The sequence below is a fragment of the Leucoraja erinacea genome, chromosome 15 (assembly GCF_028641065.1).
Source record: "Leucoraja erinacea ecotype New England chromosome 15, Leri_hhj_1, whole genome shotgun sequence".
In the NCBI taxonomy this organism is placed as follows: Eukaryota; Metazoa; Chordata; class Chondrichthyes; order Rajiformes; family Rajidae; genus Leucoraja; species Leucoraja erinaceus.
In genome coordinates this window covers 20,973,804-20,993,569 of record NC_073391.1, presented here as the reverse complement: position 1 = coordinate 20,993,569, position 19,766 = coordinate 20,973,804, and the positions used below count along the sequence as shown (strand labels likewise).

The 19,766-nt window shown below is 39.2% G+C and overlaps 1 protein-coding gene across 4 annotated transcripts in view; it reads right to left on the bottom strand.

The window, feature by feature from the left end:
• Positions 1-19,766, bottom strand: part of vti1a (vesicle transport through interaction with t-SNAREs 1A) — a 312,102-nt gene that overhangs the window by 135,589 nt on the left and 156,747 nt on the right. For 2 of the 4 annotated variants that reach the window (XM_055646883.1, XM_055646884.1), the window contains 2 exons: positions 13,419-13,489; positions 11,771-11,843 (listed from right to left, as the gene is read on the bottom strand). In XM_055646883.1, coding sequence (XP_055502858.1) covers positions 11,778-11,843; positions 13,419-13,489 — 137 coding nt within the window. In that variant the 3' untranslated portion in view covers positions 11,771-11,777. The remainder of the gene's footprint in view (positions 1-11,770; positions 11,844-13,418; positions 13,490-19,766) is intronic. The other 2 variants (XM_055646881.1, XM_055646882.1) reach the window with 1 other exon arrangement.

The window sequence follows — 19,766 nt, the reverse complement described above, 5'->3', positions numbered from 1 at the left end:
GTATTTTCTTATCATTGATCTGCAGGATAAATGTCTTCCATCGACGTTACACAAGAAGCCAATTTACAATGACAAATCTATCCTATAGTTTAGAAAATAAGACGCTTCAGATTTAACAGGCAATTTTAAAAGGTTACAATGTTTTTCGCTTGCCCTTGTCTAACTAAATTACTATAAAATCTGTACAAACAAACTACTCATGGATGGTTCGTTTCTATTGAAAATTATTATAAATACTTTCAGAAGCAAATTTGAGACATGTCAAGCATAAATGCGGTAAAAATATGCCAGTATGGAGTATCATAAATCCTGATTTGATTTGGGCAACCTAAAAACAAATATATTCTCATGGACCACATTTTTCTAAATGCTATGTCTGATTAAGCTATGCCATTAAGTGACAGCTGAGTTCAAGCTGAACTTTAACATTAATATGATATTATTTAAATGACTTCACGTTATTTTTGCACAAAAAATGATGAATGATTTGTCGACACCCCAAATGACATAATGCAGGCAGACCATTTAATGAGTTTTGACAAAATGGAGACATATGCAGAATATTTGTTACTGAGACAGTCATTGTGGGCCTTTGGCAGCATTTGTTTTTGATTGTCTGCAGGCATTGAAGCATCTATTTCAATTCCTACTTCCTTTTCCTCTGAATTTTGAATCTAACTAATGTCATTTTTAAAGCATTTACATTTTACTCTTAATCAGTTTTTTCTAAGTTACGGTTCGTAAACAGAATTGTGAGGTTTCTGTTAAACTGAAGCCATGACAATCAGTAGAGTAAATCTTTGTCAGCAGTTGTTTGCAATGGGAACACATTGTAGTGAGATTACTTAAATAAAATAGAAAGCTGACAGATTTAACCCCGTCAGTATTACTCTCATATCAATGGACAACCTGTTTACAGTTTGAAGGCACAATTCACTTCATTTTCAATTTATTTAATCTATTTGATTTTTTTAGTTCGTGCTTTTGACCGTAGTTTTGTCTACCATCACCAAAGAATGCAGTATCCCACAATAATCTTCAATCTAACGGTAACATAAAATGGTCTAAAAGTGGCAACTCGTCTCAATAAAAGCAGCACATTTGTCCCAATATGCATTTCCAAGTGAATATCATAACAGAGCCAGTTTTGTTTAATTTAATGTCATATAGCATGCATGAGCTTCTGGTCTTTAGAGTTAATATTTTAGTAGATAAAGTGGGTGCTGTAGTAGAGCACATTACATATATATGTGGATGAAAATTCCTCAACTGGAAATCATTAAAAAATTGCTGTGTGGATTATGAAAGTGGCCAGATTGCCTAAATTACCTTGAAACAATGGGCCAATTCTCTCAAAATGTTCAGAAAACACATGTTTGGCAACATAGCCTTTTTAGTCTCCCCTCCCCCAAAACTGGGACATCCCACATAGCAGCTCAGACAAAACTAATGCGATTTACATGCTTTGGGAAGAGATTTAAGAAAGGTTGAGTTTTGGTTTAGTTGGAAATTAAATCCAATCATGGGAGTTATGAAAGAAGCATTTTAATACTATAGTTGGGAGTGAATATATAGAATATCTATATAGAAAGGAGTGAATCCGACAAGTCTAAGTACTTAAGTATTTCATTCTGATTGTACACACCAGCCCTCTTCATGCAAAACTCTTAGAGATTTGTTGAGCATTTCACGTTACTAAGTAAATTGCAACATTCCACATATATTGTACGGAAGGTCAGAATGCTGGCAAAAGATTTATATTTATTTGTATAATTTCTTCTTAACAATTGCAGCATCCTTAACTTTTAAAATCCAAGTTTGTGTTTGATTGGCTGAATAATTCCAATTTTAATCAGACACAGGTTGGTACAGTGGATGGGAAGAGTGCTCTGGCCACACGGTTTTTCATCAGGTCTCATTTGAAAACAGCAGATGAGCAACTAACTTGAGTTGCACCACTTACAAACTGCTTGTTGTTGGAGGATTGGGGTGCTACAGGGGAGCTGCACTTAAATGTGTAGGAAAGACCTGCAAATGCTGGTTTGAAGTCTGAAGAAGGGTCGCAACCCAAAATGTCACCCATTCCTTCTCTCCAGAGATGCTGCCGATCCCGCTGAGTTACTCCAGCATTTTATGCCTACCTAGGCTGCACTTAAAAGCAGATTACGATCTTGGAAAATATTATGTTGGTTGATTTGTTACTTTTTCAGCATATGTACTTTGCTGGAAAAGCCAGCATTTATTTCTTTACCTTAAATGCCCTGCGAAAATGATGATGAACTGCCTTCTTGAGGTTCTTCGGTGACTGATGGGGAGTGACAGGACTGATGGGGAGTGCCACGGTTTAGACCCAACAACTGTGAAGGAGTAGCGACATATTTCTAAGTAAGGATGCTATGGAGGGCAACCTTCAGATGGTGATGCTCATGTGTACCTGATGCTTGTGCTTTTGACCACTAAGAACGAGGTTCACAAGTTTGGAAGCTGTTGTCAGAATAAACTAGGTGAGCAACTGCAGTGCTTTTTGCATAGTTTGTTGTTGGAGGAGGGAATGAATGGTTATGGTAGTCCATCAGGTAGGCTGCTTTGTCCTGGATGTGTAATGTTATTGAATGCCACCGGAGATGCACTCATCCAAGCAATTGGAGAATATTCGATTATGATCCTGATTGATGCCATATTGATGATGGAAGATGATCAGTGGGAATTAATATAAAGTTGTACAGGCATTGAAACATCACTTAAAACCGTTTCATTCTCCTACTTCAGGGCCTGTCCCACTGCGGCGACCTAATTTGCGAGTTTAGAATAGTTTGCACTCAATTCAAACTTGCAGCATGGTTGACACGTGGTCCTAGGAGATCACTGTAACTCTCCTTCATGCTCGAGGGAAGTTCCCGCATTCCCTCAGTTTTGTCAAGGATAAATTTGTTGGCATGGTTCTTTTTAACTCGTAGTGCAGTGGAGTGGGGTCGCTAGGCAGTCGAGGTAGCCGTAGGCAATCTCCTTTGCTGACCGGGCATTTTAATTGGCTCATTGGAGTTTTCAGAACCAAGGAAAACCAACTCTGGCTTCTTAAAAGTGTCTCCACGCCTTCTCCTCCCTTTCTCCCCCCCCTCCTTCCACACTCTCTGAAGGACTACCATACATTGTGCCAGCCGTCTTTTACCTTCCTGTTCATCGTGGGTATGAATTTCAGACAGCGTTCCCCTGCTTTCCCTGGCCCCCGCCTTTGCAATGTGTTTGTGTGTGTTGACGGTCGATCCAGCTCGCAGTTTAATCGCTGACGGTCGATTCAGCTCAAGGTTTTTCAGGCGAGTGCCCTCGAGCTTGAAGGTCGAAGACAGTCGCTGAAAAGTCGTGTTAGTGGGACAGGCCCTTTGTTCCTGGAGGTGCTCCTCAAATTTAATGTAAAATTGGAAACCATCTTTTCATCTACAGTAAAAATAAGTCAGTCAAAACATCCACCAGCTATGAACACTGGAGGCTGAGCAGATCAATGTCAGTACCATTTTAGAACGTCCTGATTGCAATATTGAATGATGCAAGACCTCAACAAAACCATCAAGACAATACTTTATTTACCATTACTGCTGATGCTTATGGGTCACAGAATCAGACTTCTTCAGATCTAACATCATCACTTCCAATTATGAATCCTTCCAATCAAATCAGACGAACATTTCACTGCAAAGTCTTCAATTCGCACCAATGATTTTTCTTGGTGTCTTCCCAACTATTGCTTACTCTCATATCGAAGCTTTTTATACAATAGTACAATGTCACGTACATTATCATCAAGCATTAAAAAAGGATAGATGATTCTGGCAAAATAAACCAAATGTTAAAGCCAAATTCAATGGGGTTTGGCAACTCAGGTTGGATGTATTCCAGGGATTTTCTTAGAGTGAGTTCCACCATTCTCTCCTCATAGTCAGCTTCCCTATCTCACTTACAACATTTTTATAGATCGTAATAGTATATAGAAAACATATCTTTATTAAACAATGCATTTGATGTTTTTTTTAAACCACCGTGTTCCTGAGATTACTTAAGCTTTACAGACCCAGACAATCCTGGAGGGTTAACAATCCTAGTGGAAGTACAAAGACACAGCCTCTGAGCAGGTGCAGTTATGCAACACGAATAAAAATAAATCTTCCAGGGTAACAGCACTTTTGGCCCTTGGCCAATCTCTAAACTAGAACCTACCCCATAAACACTAACCCATCTGAGCCAGACTAATCTTAGCCTCAAGCTCCCAATGGTTTCCAACCATGAACATCTCAAAGAATCTCAAATGGGCCACAGCAGCCTTCCAGCTTTTATGCTGGAAACACTCGGGGCACATCCTGTGGAAAACACAGAAGGTTATAGAGCATACAAGAAATGTACTATTAACTAAGACAGGGTGATAACTGGTGCATACACATTTGTGTAAGTCAGCAAAATGAAGAAGCTCATTAAATTCATCTTGTGCAGACAAGGTTCTTTTTGTAGATGATGTCACTGCCATTTTCATCAATGTTGCTAATTTGGACACGCATTTTATTCTAAATGGAAAAATAATAGTCTATGATTGAACACCATGGCAGGGCAACAAAGTTTGTTTCAATAAAATACTCTTCAAATGCTTCTGACCCCGACTCTAGCCAAGTGTTGTAGTCAGACTGTGTTCATATCTTAATCTTGCCAAGGAAACTATTCAATAATGACTCAAAGGATTGTCCCAGTTGTATTATATAACATACAGCACCTGTGTAGCACACCATCACATTAGCATTTTCTGTAGTCAGTATCACAGAAAGTGACTGGACCTGGCTGATGAAACTGCTGATGAAGAACTTCAAAAGCCTGCTTGATAAAGATTAATGTGCCCTCCATAGTTTGGGACAAAGACCCATCATTTATTTATTTGCCTCTGTATTCCACAATTTGAGATTTATAATAGAAAAAAATCACATGTGGTTAAACTGCACATAGTCAGATTTTAATAAAGGCCCTTTTTATACATTTTGGTTTCACCATGTAGAAATTACAGCAGTGTTTATACATAGTCCCCCCATTTCAGGGCACCATAATGTTTGGGACACAGCATTGTCATGTAAATGAAAGTAGTCATATTTAGTATTTTGTTGCATATCCTTTGCATGTAATGACTGCTTGAAGTCTGCGATTCATGGACATCACCATTTGCTGGGTGTTCTCTCTGGTGATGCTCTGCCAGGTCTGTATTACAGTCATCTTTAGCTTAAGCTTATTTTGGGGGCTAGACCCCTTCAGTTTTTTCTGCAACATATAAAAGGCATGCTCAATTGGGTTCCGATCGGGTGATTGACTTTTTCTCCACTCAAGAATTTACCATTTTTTTAGCTTTGAAAAACTCCTTTGTTGTTTTCGCAGTATGTTTGGGTTCATTGTCTTGCTGTACAATGAACTGACGGCCATTGAGTTTTGAGGCATTTGTTTGAACTTGAGCAGATAGGATGTGTCTATACACTTCAGAATTCATTATGCTATTACCATCAGCAGTTGTATCATCAATTAAGATAAGTGAGCCAGTACTTTCAGCAGCCATACATGCCCAGGCCATAACCTTTCACAGGTGAGGTGGTATGCTATGGATCTTGGGCAGTTCCTTCTCTCCTCCATACATTGCTCTTGCCATCACTGATATAATTTAATCTTCTTCTCATCTGTCTACAAGACCATTTTTCCAGAACTTCCAGAACTCTTTTAAGTACTCCTTGGCAAACTGTAACCTATTTTTGCAGCTAACCAATGTAGCTGGTGTAGCTTGCAGTGTAGCCTCTGTATTTCTGTTCATGAAATCTTCAGCGGACAGTGGTCATTGACAAATTCACACGACTCCTGAAGAGTGATTCTGATCTGTCGGACAGGTGTTTGGGGATTTTTCTTTATTATGGAGAGAATTCTTCTGTCATCAGCTGTGGAGGTCTTCCTTGGCCTGCCAGTCCCTTTGACATTAGTAGGCTCACCAGTGCTCTCTTTTTTCATAATGATGTTCCAAACAGTTGATTTTGGTAAGCCTCATGTTTGGCAGATGTCTCTAATGAGGCGATTTTTCAGCGGACTCCTGGTGACTGTCAAGTTGCCGTCAGTTGCCTGAAAAACCGGCAACTGGAACGACGACTGTCAGAGTGGAACACACACACACACACAAACAAACACATCACTTCCTTCACCAGCCCATTATGCAGGCGAGACACAGGGCAAGCGGGGAAAGCGCTGTTTAAAAAATTCACATGGTGCAAAGCCAAGGTGAAACAGACACACACCACGATGAACAGGAAGGTTGGCGCTGTAAAAGGACGGCTAAGCACAGTGTACGGTAAGTCCGTTAAAAGAGGGGGGAGAGAGGGAGGGGAGAGGGGGGAGCCAACTTTTAACAAGCCAGAGTCTCCTGCAATCGCCTAAAATGTCGCTGAAGTGGGACAGGCCCATAACAATTTTATTATTGTTTCTCAGTCTCATAATGGCTTCCTTGACTTTCATTGGCACAACTTTGGTCCTCATATTGATAAACAGCAATAAGTTTCCAAAGATGATGGAAAGACTGGAGGAAATACTAGGTGCTGAGAGCTCTCTTATACAGTGCATTCAGAAAGTATTCAGACTGCTTCATTATTTCCACATTTTGTCACGTTACAGCCTTATTCTATAATGGATTAAGTTATTTTTTTTTAAATTACCAATCTACGCACAATACCTCATAATAAAAAAGCAAAAACAGGTGTTTAGAAATGTTTGCAAATTAATTAAAAAGAAATAACTGAAATATTACATTTACATAAGTATTCAGACCCTTTATTCAATACTTTGTCGAGGCACCTTTGGCAGCGATTGCAGCCTCAAGTCTTCTTGGGTATGATGCTACAAGCTTCGCACACCTGTATTTGGGTAATTTCTCCCATTCTACTCTGCAGATCCTCTCAAGCTCTGTCAGGTTGGATGGGGAGTGTCGATGCACAGCTATTTTCAGGTCCCTCCAGAGATGTTCAATCGGGTTCAAGTCCGGGCTCTGACTGGGCCACTCAAGGACATTCACAGACTTGTCACGAAGCCACTCCTGCATTGTCTTGACTGTGTGCTTAGGGTCGTTGTCCAGTTGGAAGGTGAACCTCCACCGCAGTTTGAAGTCCAGAACGTTCTGGAGCAGATTTTCATCAAGGATCGCTCTGTATTTTACTCCGTTCATCTTTCTCTCGACCCTGACTAGTCTCCCAGTTCCTGCCACTGAAAAAACATCCCCACAGCATGGTCTGCTATGCTATTGGCCAGGTGATGAGCGGTGCCCGTTTCCTCCAGACGTGACACTTGGCATTCAGGCCAAAGTGTTCAATCTTGGTTTCATCAGACCAGAGCACCAGAGATAGCAACACTTTTGGCAAACTCCAAGCGGGCTGTCATGTGCCTTTTGCTGAGGAGTGGCTTCTGTCCGGCCAATCTACCATCAAGACCTGATTGGTGGAGTGCTGCAGATAGAGTTGTCCTTCCGGAAGGTTCTCCCATCTCCACAGAGGAACTGGAGCTCTGTCAGAGTGACCATCGGGTTCTTAGTCACCTCCCTGACCAAGCTCCTTCTCTCTCGATTGCTCAGTTTGTCCGGGCGACCAGCTCTATGAAGTCCTGGTGGTTCCAAAGTTCTTCCATTCAAGAATGACGGAGGCCACTGTGCTCTTCGGAAACTGCAAAGCTGCAGAAATTGTTTTATACCCATCCCCAGATCTGTGTCTCGACACAGTCCTGTCTCGGAGGTGTACAGACAATTCCTTCGGCTTCATGACTTGGTTTTTGCTCTGACATTCCACTGTCAACTGTGGGACCTTATGTAGACAGGTGTGCGCCTTTCCAAATCATGTCCAATCAATTTAACTTACCACTGGTGGACTCCAACAAGTTGTAGAAACATCTCAAGAATAATCAATGGAAACAGGATGAACCGAAGCTCAATTTCGAGTGTCATAGCAAAGGGTCTGAATACTTATGTAAATGTGATATTTCAGTTATTTCTTTTCAATTACTTTGCAAAAATTTCTAAACACCTGTTTTCGCTTATTTATTCTGAGGTATTGTGTGTAGATTAATGATTAAAAAAATGATTTTAATCCATTTTAAAATAAGGCTGTGACATAATAAAATGTGGAAAAAATGAAGGGGGTCTGAATACTTTCTGAATGCACCGTACCTGCATTAAGGAGGCAATTAAACACACATGAGCAATTACAAATGTCTGTGAAGCCATGTCCCAAACATTATGGTGCCCTGAAATGGGGGACTGTGTGTAAACATAGTTGTAATTTCTACACGGTGAAACCAAAATGTATAAAAATGGCCTTTAATAAAATCTGACAATGTACACTTTAACGACATGTGATTTTTTTCCTATTACAAATCTCAAATTGTGTAGTAGAGACGCAAATAAATAAATTATGGGTCTTTGTCCCAAACATTATGGAGGGCACTATATATCTGAGGCATCATTCTAGCAGCAGCAGTCTGACAGTCAAATGTAGGCTTCTGAGAAAGTTGAGCAATAAGACTAAGAAGGGCATAAGGGTCTGACCAGTGCACAAAGAGGATGAAGGTGATCTAATAGAAATGTACAAAATTATGAGGGGAAATAGAGTCGGGGAATCGAGAACCAGCATAGGTTTATTGTGAGGGAAGATGGGGAGAGCCAGAGCAGAGTCTCGGGGCAGCGAATGATTGGCAGCCCCGCCAGCCGTCTGTTTTTTTGTTCTTTAAAAAAAATGCCTGTGCATTGTGTTTTATATCAGTTTGTGTAAAGCTGTTCTCCTTTATTGTGGGCGGGTGGGGGGCACAATGAAGCCCTCTCGGGGCAGCGAACGATTGGCAGCCCCGCCAGCCGTCTGTTTTTTCGTCTTTAAAAAAAATTGTTATTGTGTTTTATAAGTTTGTGTAAATGTTCTCCGGTTTGTTTTATGTGGGGGGAGGGGGGGGGGTAAATATAAGATATAATTGAGGTGTGGCTGAGACCCGCCCCACCAGTGTCAGTGCACCTGCACCAGTGTTTACTGAGGCAGACGTATGAATGGTCTTCCTGAGAGCGATTCCACGAAAAGCAGATGGAGTTTCTGTCCGCATCCTCAGGGCCTATGCAGATCAGCTGTCAGAGATAGTCACAGACATCTTTAATTTCTCACAACGCCAATCTGAGGTCCGTACCTGTTTCAAAAAGACTACTATCATCCCGGCACAAAACAAAATTGATTGGGGATGATCAGCCATGATCACATTGAATGGGGCCCGAAGGGCCGAAGGGCCGAATGGCCTACTCCTGCACATATTGTCTATTGTTTATAAAAGTAAGATAGTGTGCATTAAAGACTTCTGCCCAGTCGCTCTGACAGACTGGTGATGGCACACATTAACTCCACCCTCCCAACAGTCTTGGTCCACTGCAGTTTGCTTATCGTCACAACAGGTCCACAAGATTTGCTTGTATTTCTGGTCCTCAACTCATCTTTGGAACATACAGACAATAAGGACTCCTACATTAAACTCCTATTTGTCGACTGTAGCTTTACCATCAACACCATAATCTAATCCAAATTCATCTTCAAACTCCTTGATCTAGGAATCAACACCACCCACTGCCATTGGATTCTCAACTTTCTGATCTCCTCCTCCACGATGATTCTCAATACCGGTGCCTCGCAAGGATACATTCTCAGTCCTCTATTCCTTGTACACCATGATAGTGCAGCTAAATTTGGCTTTAACTCCATCTAAAAGTTTGCAGATGACACCTGTGGGACGGATCACGAACAATGATCAGACGGAGTAGAGGAAAGAGATCGAGAGCTTTGTAACATTGTGTCAGGACAATTATATCTTCCTCAATGTGATTAAGACAAAGTAGCTAGTTATCGACATCAGGAAGTATGGTGGAGTGTACGCCTCAATCAATATCAATGAGTGGAGACGGTCGAGCGCTTCAATCAAGTTCCTGGAAATTTATATTACCTATAATCTGTCGTGGACCAACCACATTGATGCAACAGCCTAGAAGACACATTAATATCTCTACTTCCTGAGTGAGGAAATTCAGCATGCCTCCAATGTCTCTTTCAAGCTTCTACAGATGCACCACAGAATGCATACTGTCGAGTTGCATCCCAGCTTGGTTTGGGTACAGCTTTGCCCAAGACGGCAAGAGATTGTAGGGAGTTGTAGATATAGCCGAGTCCATCACAGAGACTAGACGTCCTACAATTGACTCCATCTCCACTTTACTGTGCTTCAGAAATGCAGCCAACATAATTAAAGACTTGTCCCACCCCAGTTATTCCTTCTTTTCCCTGCTCCCGTGCAGCTGAAGGTACAGAAGTTTGAAAGCTTGAGAGCAGGAAATGGTTCTTCCCCTCTGTTATCAGGTTTCTGAACAGTTCTTCCATAAGCTAGGATGCTGTAATATTCACGTCTACCTATTGTGGATATTGGACTTTGTCTATAGCACCTCCTGTTTGCTTCTTTCTTACAGTTTTGCTTTTCACCTAATTCTTGTGATATCCAGTGATGTGCTTTAAGGAATCCATGAATTATTTCGCTGAAGGTCTTCACTATCTTTGCAAAAGAATAAAGACTCAAAGATCCATGAATCCAGATAAATTTGACTGAAGCACTCCCCGAGTCTATCCAGAGAAATCTGACAAAAGCACTCTATGAGTCTAGCCAGAGTGATTTGCCTGAAGGACTCCACAAATCTAGCCCGTGATTTGCCAAAGGGACTTCAGTCATCTTTCTCAAATGATTTGCCAGAAGCTCCTCTCGAAGAAAACCACACTGTCAGAAACCATATTTCGTATTTTGAAAATATCTAAATTGTAAAACAAAGGATTATGCACAGTATCTTTCGAACATCTGTGGCAAAGAGGAATGAATAACATTATGAATTGCCTTTCCCAAAATGTCCCGGCCATCTTTTGTAAATGCAATGAAGATTTGATAGGAGCGAAATGGATGACAAAGGTTGCTTCATTTGACCTCTTATGCACACAATAATGTCTCACCTGTCTTTAACAGGGGCTTCATGCAAGTCAAATTCACTTCTGTGAAGGTACAAAGTCTAAAAACTGACATTGCCATTCTTGTCTTCTATTCCTCAATAGTGACTAGTTTCATTTTCCTATGCAAGATGCTCCTAATCAATACTTGATTACATTATGATCTGATCATTTATTTTTAGTGGATTTATTGTGAAAAATGTTATTGACTATTATTGTAAAAGGTTGGCAGAAGTGAGAGAAAAGACAAATAAAATTATTCCTCAAACCCTCCTGCCAGGGTTTAAATCATGATTTTTGATGGCTCTCAGTTACAAATACCATTCTGTACCTTGGCACTATCCAATTTACCAAAAATCAATTAAAAACCAAAACAGAATTAACTATTTAAAAAATTAACAAATCAGTGCTTTAAATTAGAAGAACAGTTTATATCACTGCTACCATAGCCACCAGCTGCAGCATACTCCAGCAATGTTTTAGTTCAGCTAGCATGAAACAATGCCACCCAATGTGCAATCAGACAATTTATATTTTGTTCTACATGAGATGAGGCTGTGCATACTTTGAACTGCGTGTATTTCGGGAAAAAAAGCGCAAATGGCAAAACAAGCACCAAGAAGGAAACGCAGTTCAATTATTTGACACTTCTGCAAAACGAGTACTTCATTCAAGGGAGGGGGAAGGTTATTTATAGAAAAAACACAACAGATTCCTACCTTGACCTTACCTTCGCAACATTCCTGTCAAGATCCTGGAGCTCTTACCAAGGTTTGTATCAGTTTCACGCAGCTGAAAGAGAAAATGAGAAACAAAGGTTTACTTGGCAGAACATGACTAAATAATTATTTCATACACAAAAGTTCAACTTTCAAACTGAAAACGGGTCCCCACTGCCAATGAGAAGAATTAATTTTACTCTTTTAAAAGAAAGACACTCATATTGTACCAAGAAATGTAAGGCTAGACCAGTACATCAAATAAAAAAAAGCCTTTCTAGTTCCAAGAAAGCAGTGCACTCTCAATATACAAAGCATACTTTTCCTTCTTCACAAATCTAATGTATATTTTCAACAATAGCTGTGATAAAATAAACCTTGTCAGAAGCCAATTTTGATCATTTATATTCTTTATTCAAAAGGACACTAGCTTTAATAAAATTTGGCGAACACGAGCATAGCTTGATACAGTGAAGGTTATGACCTAGAATTCATATCAAAATCTTGATTATGAATTCATTTTTTTAGGAAAATGATAGTTCTCTATTCTACCTTTTTTTCTGGGGAAAGCTGATCCCTTTAAGGTATACTCAAGCACAAAAGTGCAGACTCCAATATTTTGGTGAGTCTAAAGCTGGCATGCTGTTTTTGTACTGATCCCTTTTGCTACCTTTGCAGAAATATGCAGTCATAGAAAAACCTATGAACTATGCTCTTGAAGTTAGAATTCTGGAATGAACAGAGAAATAAATTTGCATTTTTTCCCACTCTCATGCGGAATGTATCCGTGAGTTCGAAAAACTGACTGCATAGATTGTTTGACTATAAACTTAAAATACAGTGGCTGATGAAAATCAAAGGTTATGTACAGTTCCAGAGATCTGTAACCTACCTGAACAATTTATTGTAGAATTGCATCAATAAGTTATCAAAATTATAGCACAACCAGGATAATTATGTGGGAAGATTAATGAAAGAAAATGCAGCAAAAATTAAAATTCATAGAAGTCATGTGAATGATATAATCTTGAATTAGGCAATTTGAGGCCTTTCTATATTATATATAAGATATATGGATTTGAAAAATATTTAAGTTGCAATTAATAAGATACACAAGCAGAACCAACAACTTGACTGAAGTCAGAATATCTTGAATAAAGATTATATCCCTTGTTCAGTTCACCGTTTAGGAAACGGATAAGGCATGATCATGCACAGGATTTTTTTTTTGTTATAATGTCCCAAAAAATTGAGCCTCATTGTTTGGGCACTATTTTCAGATCAATGTATTTTTTTCAAATAAACTCCAACTAGCAAAAGCTAGATTACACTTATTAATCTAAAACTACATGAAGAAAACAGTTCATGCAAGAGTTAAAAGACCATTAGCAACATTAATATTGCTGGTCTTCATTTTAACAGAAATCTTTTTTAAAAAATCTATAAAATCAGTCGATATTTGGAATAAAGGTTAGATTTTTCCATTTGGCAGTTAGTATGTGTTTAACTGTGAACTATTGTATAAGTTTATTTAAGCAAAAAATATGTTCATTGTGGCCCTTAACTTGAAGATCTGATTATTTCGTTCTGTGTTATTTTCTACAGAGATCGACTGAAAGCCCCTTCAGTTGAACAATTGCATACTCACTCTTTCCCGAGCTCGTTGAATCTTTTCTTTGTCATGATGGAGGTTCTCCAGAATCTCCTGTCCAATTTGTTCTGTAACCCAAAGATAACAATCACTATAAGTTACACTGCATGTAAAAAGTTGATAAAAAATGAAGCATCAAAATCTCTTCAGTGTGCAAGACAGTGAGACTGAACCTAAACTGAGTCAACAACCTTCAAAACTTCACAGAAATTAAATCATTTTAGTGGCCAACCTCCGCTGCAACCTGAGAAACCAATTTCTGCAGAAACAATAGAAACTGGTGAAACATTGCAAAAAGCAAATTGCCTTCCAAATAATTTTGCAGCAGCTGCGCAGGTCAATTGTACAGAACCGAAAGATTTGGGTAAACATACAATAATATTTGTTGAGAAATCAAATGCAAACTATAAAATGTAAATCGTATATTTAGTAAGTGCTTCAAATTGCATGCTTCATAATTATTGCTGAATTGCAGAAACGCATATATCTTTCACATTCCATCTAAATAGGTTTATGCAAAGAACTGGCATTTAAAAATAAATTAAAATCTTTACAGATATTTTTAAGTTCTGAGAAATCTCTGATCAAATTAAATTTGTTCTTCTCTAAGTTGGGAACAACAAAAGTGAAATGTATAATGATGTTAAAAATGTCTAAAACACATCAACATGTAATCAAAACTTAACAATTAAGAAATATGAAATAAAATCGACAATATTTCCTGTACTGAGTTTGCGAAAGTGTTAAATGTTGAAACTAACAATGACAGATGTAGCTGGATACATTTTTTTTAGATATTTGACTATAAATTGATGTTCCCATTAAGGTATTTCTTCGGTACTGGTTTGTCTCATGGGATTATCAATACCATAATGCCTCCCCACAGGTTCAATGCATTTTAAGAATTTTATGATAAAAAGAACATACTGAAAAAAATGTTTTAAGATGATCCCGTACACCCTCCCATAGAAAAAAAAAGGAAAACAGATGCCATTAAATACTGCTGATTCAAAGCAGGTTGGTTAATTAGATTCTTCTCTGTTTCGTTTGGCTGCCAAGTTGACATCTTCACCTTGGTTCTAATGATTCAATTTATTTCCACCAGCAAATGTGACAATGCCACAGACAGTAATTGAGGGTAAAACATTGTCACTTTGATGAATTGTGTTTTTTCCTCATAGTCAATGACTAGTGAAGTCAATAAACAAGGAAAAGAAGCATGTCCGCTGGAATATCACAAAATGAATTGTTGTCTTGACACATAGGGATCAAAACATCATACATTAATTTCATCCTGGCGTGGGGCACAATGGCATCTGCTTCACTCAGACTGCCCTACACAGATAAATAATTGGGGCTATCATCAATTTTGCAAGAGTTTTTTTTATTCAGTATGCAGCACAACTGACGAACTTTGGCCCTTTTCACAAGGAGAACAGCCACAAGCAGAAAGTGCTGCCACGACATAGATGACAGTAAAACAATACCCCTAAATAACTATATTCAAGGTAACTACAAGCTTGAAGATAAACACTTAAAAGGATAATTTTTACGAGAGAAATAAATAACTTTTTTACCATCTTTAAACAGTTCTATGAAGGATGGTCGGGCTCGCCATCGCTGTGACTGGTCTGAAATAATTCATCCCCTGAATATGAATTAGCACTGGATAATCACAGCATATTTATTACGCATTTCTGTGGTCCTTTCCTCCTGTGAATGCTGTATTATTCATTGCTTCTGCCCTGACCCTGATGCGCTCCTGTTCTGACAAATCATACTTGATTAAGACAAATCTTTATTAGTTAGGTAGTCAACTTCCCCATTTATCATTTGCAAATCTCATTCCCCTTTTCCAAGTGTGTTAAAACTGACTACTGCAATATGGTAGTGGCTGTATAAAATGCTTATTATGGGAAATGAGTACAAATGCAGATGCAAATGTCAACAATGGATGTAAAGGGAGTAGGCTATATATCAATAATTCAAAATAAACGTATCAGAAAAAAAAGACTTATCTCATGTCAGAACAAGTGGTGATTTTTGATTTTGCTTATATGACAATAAAATATGCAAAGTCAGAACCTATAACAGATTTAACCAGAAAAATCAGAGCAGTCGCCAACAGATTGTTCAACAATACTGAATACAGATTTATTTTCCTTCACAATTAACAATATTGATCTTGTGAACCTGGTAAGCACACAGCCGGTCAACAATATATGAAATATTGTTATTTTTTACAGGAGTTAAATGTATTAAATTGAATGGTAAATGTCACTGGATGGCTCTGATTTCATATACTGGTACTTAATTCATAAATCACTGCAATGTCAAATAATGACCAAATCTTTCAATTTTTACATTAAACAGTTTTTGTTAGCACTCAATAAACTGCTTTACAATGACAGGACGGCACAATGGCACTGCAGTTTCTGTTGCTGCCACACAGCTCCAGCAACTGGACTTTGATCCGGACATCAGGTGCCGTCTGTGTGGATTTAGCACATTCTTCCTGAGACCCTGTGGGTTCCTGCTCAGGTGCTTTGGTTTCCTCCCATGTCCCGAAGATGTGTGGGTAGGTTAATTGGTTATTGTAAACTGTTCCTGCTGTCAGGAGAATCAGGGTCGAGTTAATGGGTATGTGAGAGAGAATACATTATAGGGAAATAAACAGGAAAATCGGATTGATGACGATGCTCGTGGAGCTGGCACAGACTGGAGGGGCTGAATGGCCTCTTTGTATGCAGTAAAGATAGGGCATTATGAGAAATATGACAATGAAGTCCATATAAACAAATTTATAAAGTGGGGACAAGGGTGATTGCAGGAGGAAAAAAAGAGCAGGAAATGTATTGCATGAAACAAACTGTTTATTACATTTGGTTAAAGTACTATTTCTGATATCAAATGTAAAATGACACCAACAGTGTGTGATAAATTATCTAGACAGGAGATCATCACGTGTCTCTAACTGTTAAGGTATTAGACAGTTAAGAGATAGCTGGAGAGGGTCCAGAAAGTAATTACATAATAGATAAAGTTTATTTCCCAGATTTCTAATGTTGGCTAATTTTCCTACTGTTGGTCGACATGCAGTTAAGAATGAGTACATATTATCATCTTAACATTTTACACACATACACTGAAACTATTTATGTAATGTTGCTCCTTTTCTCCAATTTAATGATTTTCATAGTCTTTACTTAAGGCTAAGATTTAGTTTCGCCCGAGGATTGCAGAGTGGTGTTTGAAGTTTGTTAAGCCATAGGCTTATACTGGATGTTGAGCTGAGTGGTTATTGGTCAAGTTGGATTGCATTTGTTTGTAAATTACAACATGGTGACATTGAATATTGTCGGAATGATATTCTCCAGTTTTGAACTTAATTACTACCAATGTCAGGTAAATTAAATATTTTTCTCATTTTGGACATATTATTTGGAGCTATTTATCAGACCCAAGGAATTAAACACTGGACTATCTATGACAGGACAAATTGCACTTAGCCAATTTGAATAAGCATCAGCATAATGTAGGTCCTTTTCCGAATCCATGTTTGTCTTTTGTTACAACATTTAAGGCAGAACAAGGCAAAATTCCTTACACAATCACCAATAAATAGAGTGAACATACACTCTAATTCAGGTTAATTAAATAATTTTCAAGAGTAGTGTCTTCAACTTTAAATTTTACACTATATTGAGTTTCAATTAAATGCAAAAAGGCAGACATTTTAGTTCTTCATAATCATAATTAAGAATTACACCTGAGTAGTTATATTTGTCTTTCTGATTTTAATTTTCTTCTTATGATAAAGCAGCATAAACAGAATGTATTGTGTCATCTTCAAAATGAGATGCTTATCAATGAATTTATAAATTACCCTCATAAAACTTTACTATCTAAATAAATAGCAAAGTAGAACCTAAAAAAAAAAATAGACATTCCAGTGCAGCCGAGGCAGAAATTAGAGCATTCTTTAAATTGAAATAATTTGGCCAGTAATTCTATCCTTAATGTAAGGAAAACAAAGCACATAATAATAGAAATGTAATGCTCGTCATAAAAATGATAATGATAATGATTCATTGCTATACAGATTTTTGGGGAAAAAAGTCTCAATTAACGATTTCCTACTCCAGCACCATATTTAAAGTTGCACATCTAAAATGTATCTTTCAAGAAATTGAACTGAAATAATTTTTGTATTGATGTTATTTTAAATGAACCAAAGTTGCATGCTATGCAGGATGAATAGCAGAAATATCAGCTTCCCATACCTTAAAACGACAAGACAGCTTATTGGAAACTGGGATGGGTAGAGCTCTGGAAAGAATGATGGATATCTTTAGTTGACAGTAACAAAAGATTCAGTGGTCTTCTGTTATTTTCAAGATTTGATCCATGTATTGTTCAGTCAGATTGATTAGTAGGACTGGGTGTTACAATCCCTAAGATTTCATTACAATTGACATTCTTGGGTATGACCGCTAGGTGATTTTGCTAACAATCAGACACATCTTCAGTTGTGTACCTCAACGTCACTGGGTGTTTTGGCCTTTTATCACAAGACACCCTCAGTCGAGGAAGGCCCACCGCAGGTTGATCAGATCTGGGTGTGTGTCTTATTGTTAGCCTCTAGATGGTCACGTGGCAGCCCAGACAGCATTTTTCCTCTTCAGCCACAGCCAGTGACTGCTCCGTTCAGTGGCATTGGCAAGTTATTTTATTGCCTCCATTGTGCCTGGCCTTTGACTCCTACTTCCCTCAGGAGCCTTGCGGTGGAACTGGCTACAAAGCCCCTGCACCCCACCTCCACTGGACACACCCTTACCCTCCAATCTCTCTCCTCTGCTGCAAGGTTTGAATATCAAAGCTTTCATAAGCCTCGTCCACAGCCTCCTCCCAGGGGACCATCAGCTCAATGATGAAAACACGCCGACAGGAGTTGGACCAGAGAACGAGGTCTGGTCGCAGGTTGGTAACTGCGATTTCAACTGGGAACGAAAACCTCTGGCCTAGGTCAACACGCATTTCCCAGTCCCTGGCTGCGTTCAGTGGGCATGAGTTGAGAGGTGAGGGGTTAGTCCTCCGTTTCTCTCCTTCACGGATGGATGGCATTTGCGGGAATGTCATCTGGGTATTGATAGGCATGGCGTTGGTGGTAACTCTCTTGCACTCGAGTTCAGCGGCCAAACACCTCAGCACCTGGTTGTGTCGCCAGGTGTACCTGCCTTGTGTTAGGCTGGTCTTACAACCGACCAGGATGTGCTTGAGGTTTGCTGGAACTGCACACAGGGGGCAGGCTGGATCCTCTCCCAGCCAAAGATTTAGGTTTGTGGGGGAGGGAAGGACGTCATATGTGGCTCTGATAATGAAGCTCAACTTATTTGACTCCATGGTCCACAGCTCTCTCCATGTGATCTTCCTCCTCTCAATGCCATCCCACTTCATCCAGTGGCCTTGTTTGGCCTGGGACATGGCTTTGGCACACCTGGCTGCTTCTTCCTGGTGGCGCACCTCCTCCACCACCAGGTGCTGACGTTCAGCTGGAGTAGCCTTTTGCCAGGTAGGTTTCATTGCTCCCAGGCCAAAGCCCCCTCGGCCTTGTTGGACATGGCCCACTATGTCCCGGTGTTGGAGGGCAGATTTTGCGTCCAGTACCACTGCTGCTGGAGTCCATTTCTTCCCTGTTGCTCGGGTTGGAGCAACACCTTTTATTATTGGATCCCTTGGGCAAGAGTGACCATAATATGGTTGAGTTCTTCATTAGGATGGAGAGTGACATTGTTAATTCAGAAACAATGGTTTTGAACTTAAAGAAAAGTAACTTTGAGGGTATGAGACGTGAATTGGCCAAGATTGACTGGCAATTAATTCTAAAAGGGTTGACGGTGGATATGCAATGGAAGGCATTTAAAGACTGCGTGGATGAACTACAAAATTTGTTCATCCCAGTTTGGCAAAAGAATAAATCAGGGAAGGTAGTGCATCGATGGATAACAAGGGAAATCAGGGATAGTATCAAAGCAAAGGATGATGCGTACAAACTAGCCAGAAAAAGCAGCATACCGGAGGACTGGGTGAAATTCAGAGACCAGCAGAGGAGGGCGAAGGGCTTAATTAGGAAAGGAAAAATGGATTATGAAAGAAAACTGGCAGGGAACATAAAAACTGACTGCAAAAGTTTTTATAGATATGTGAAAAGAAAGAGATTAGTTAAAACAAATGTAGGTCCCTTGCAGTCAGAAACAGGTGAGTTGATCATGGGGAACCAGGATATGGCGGACCAATTGAATAACTACTTTGGTTCCGTCTTCACTAAGGAAGACATAAATGATC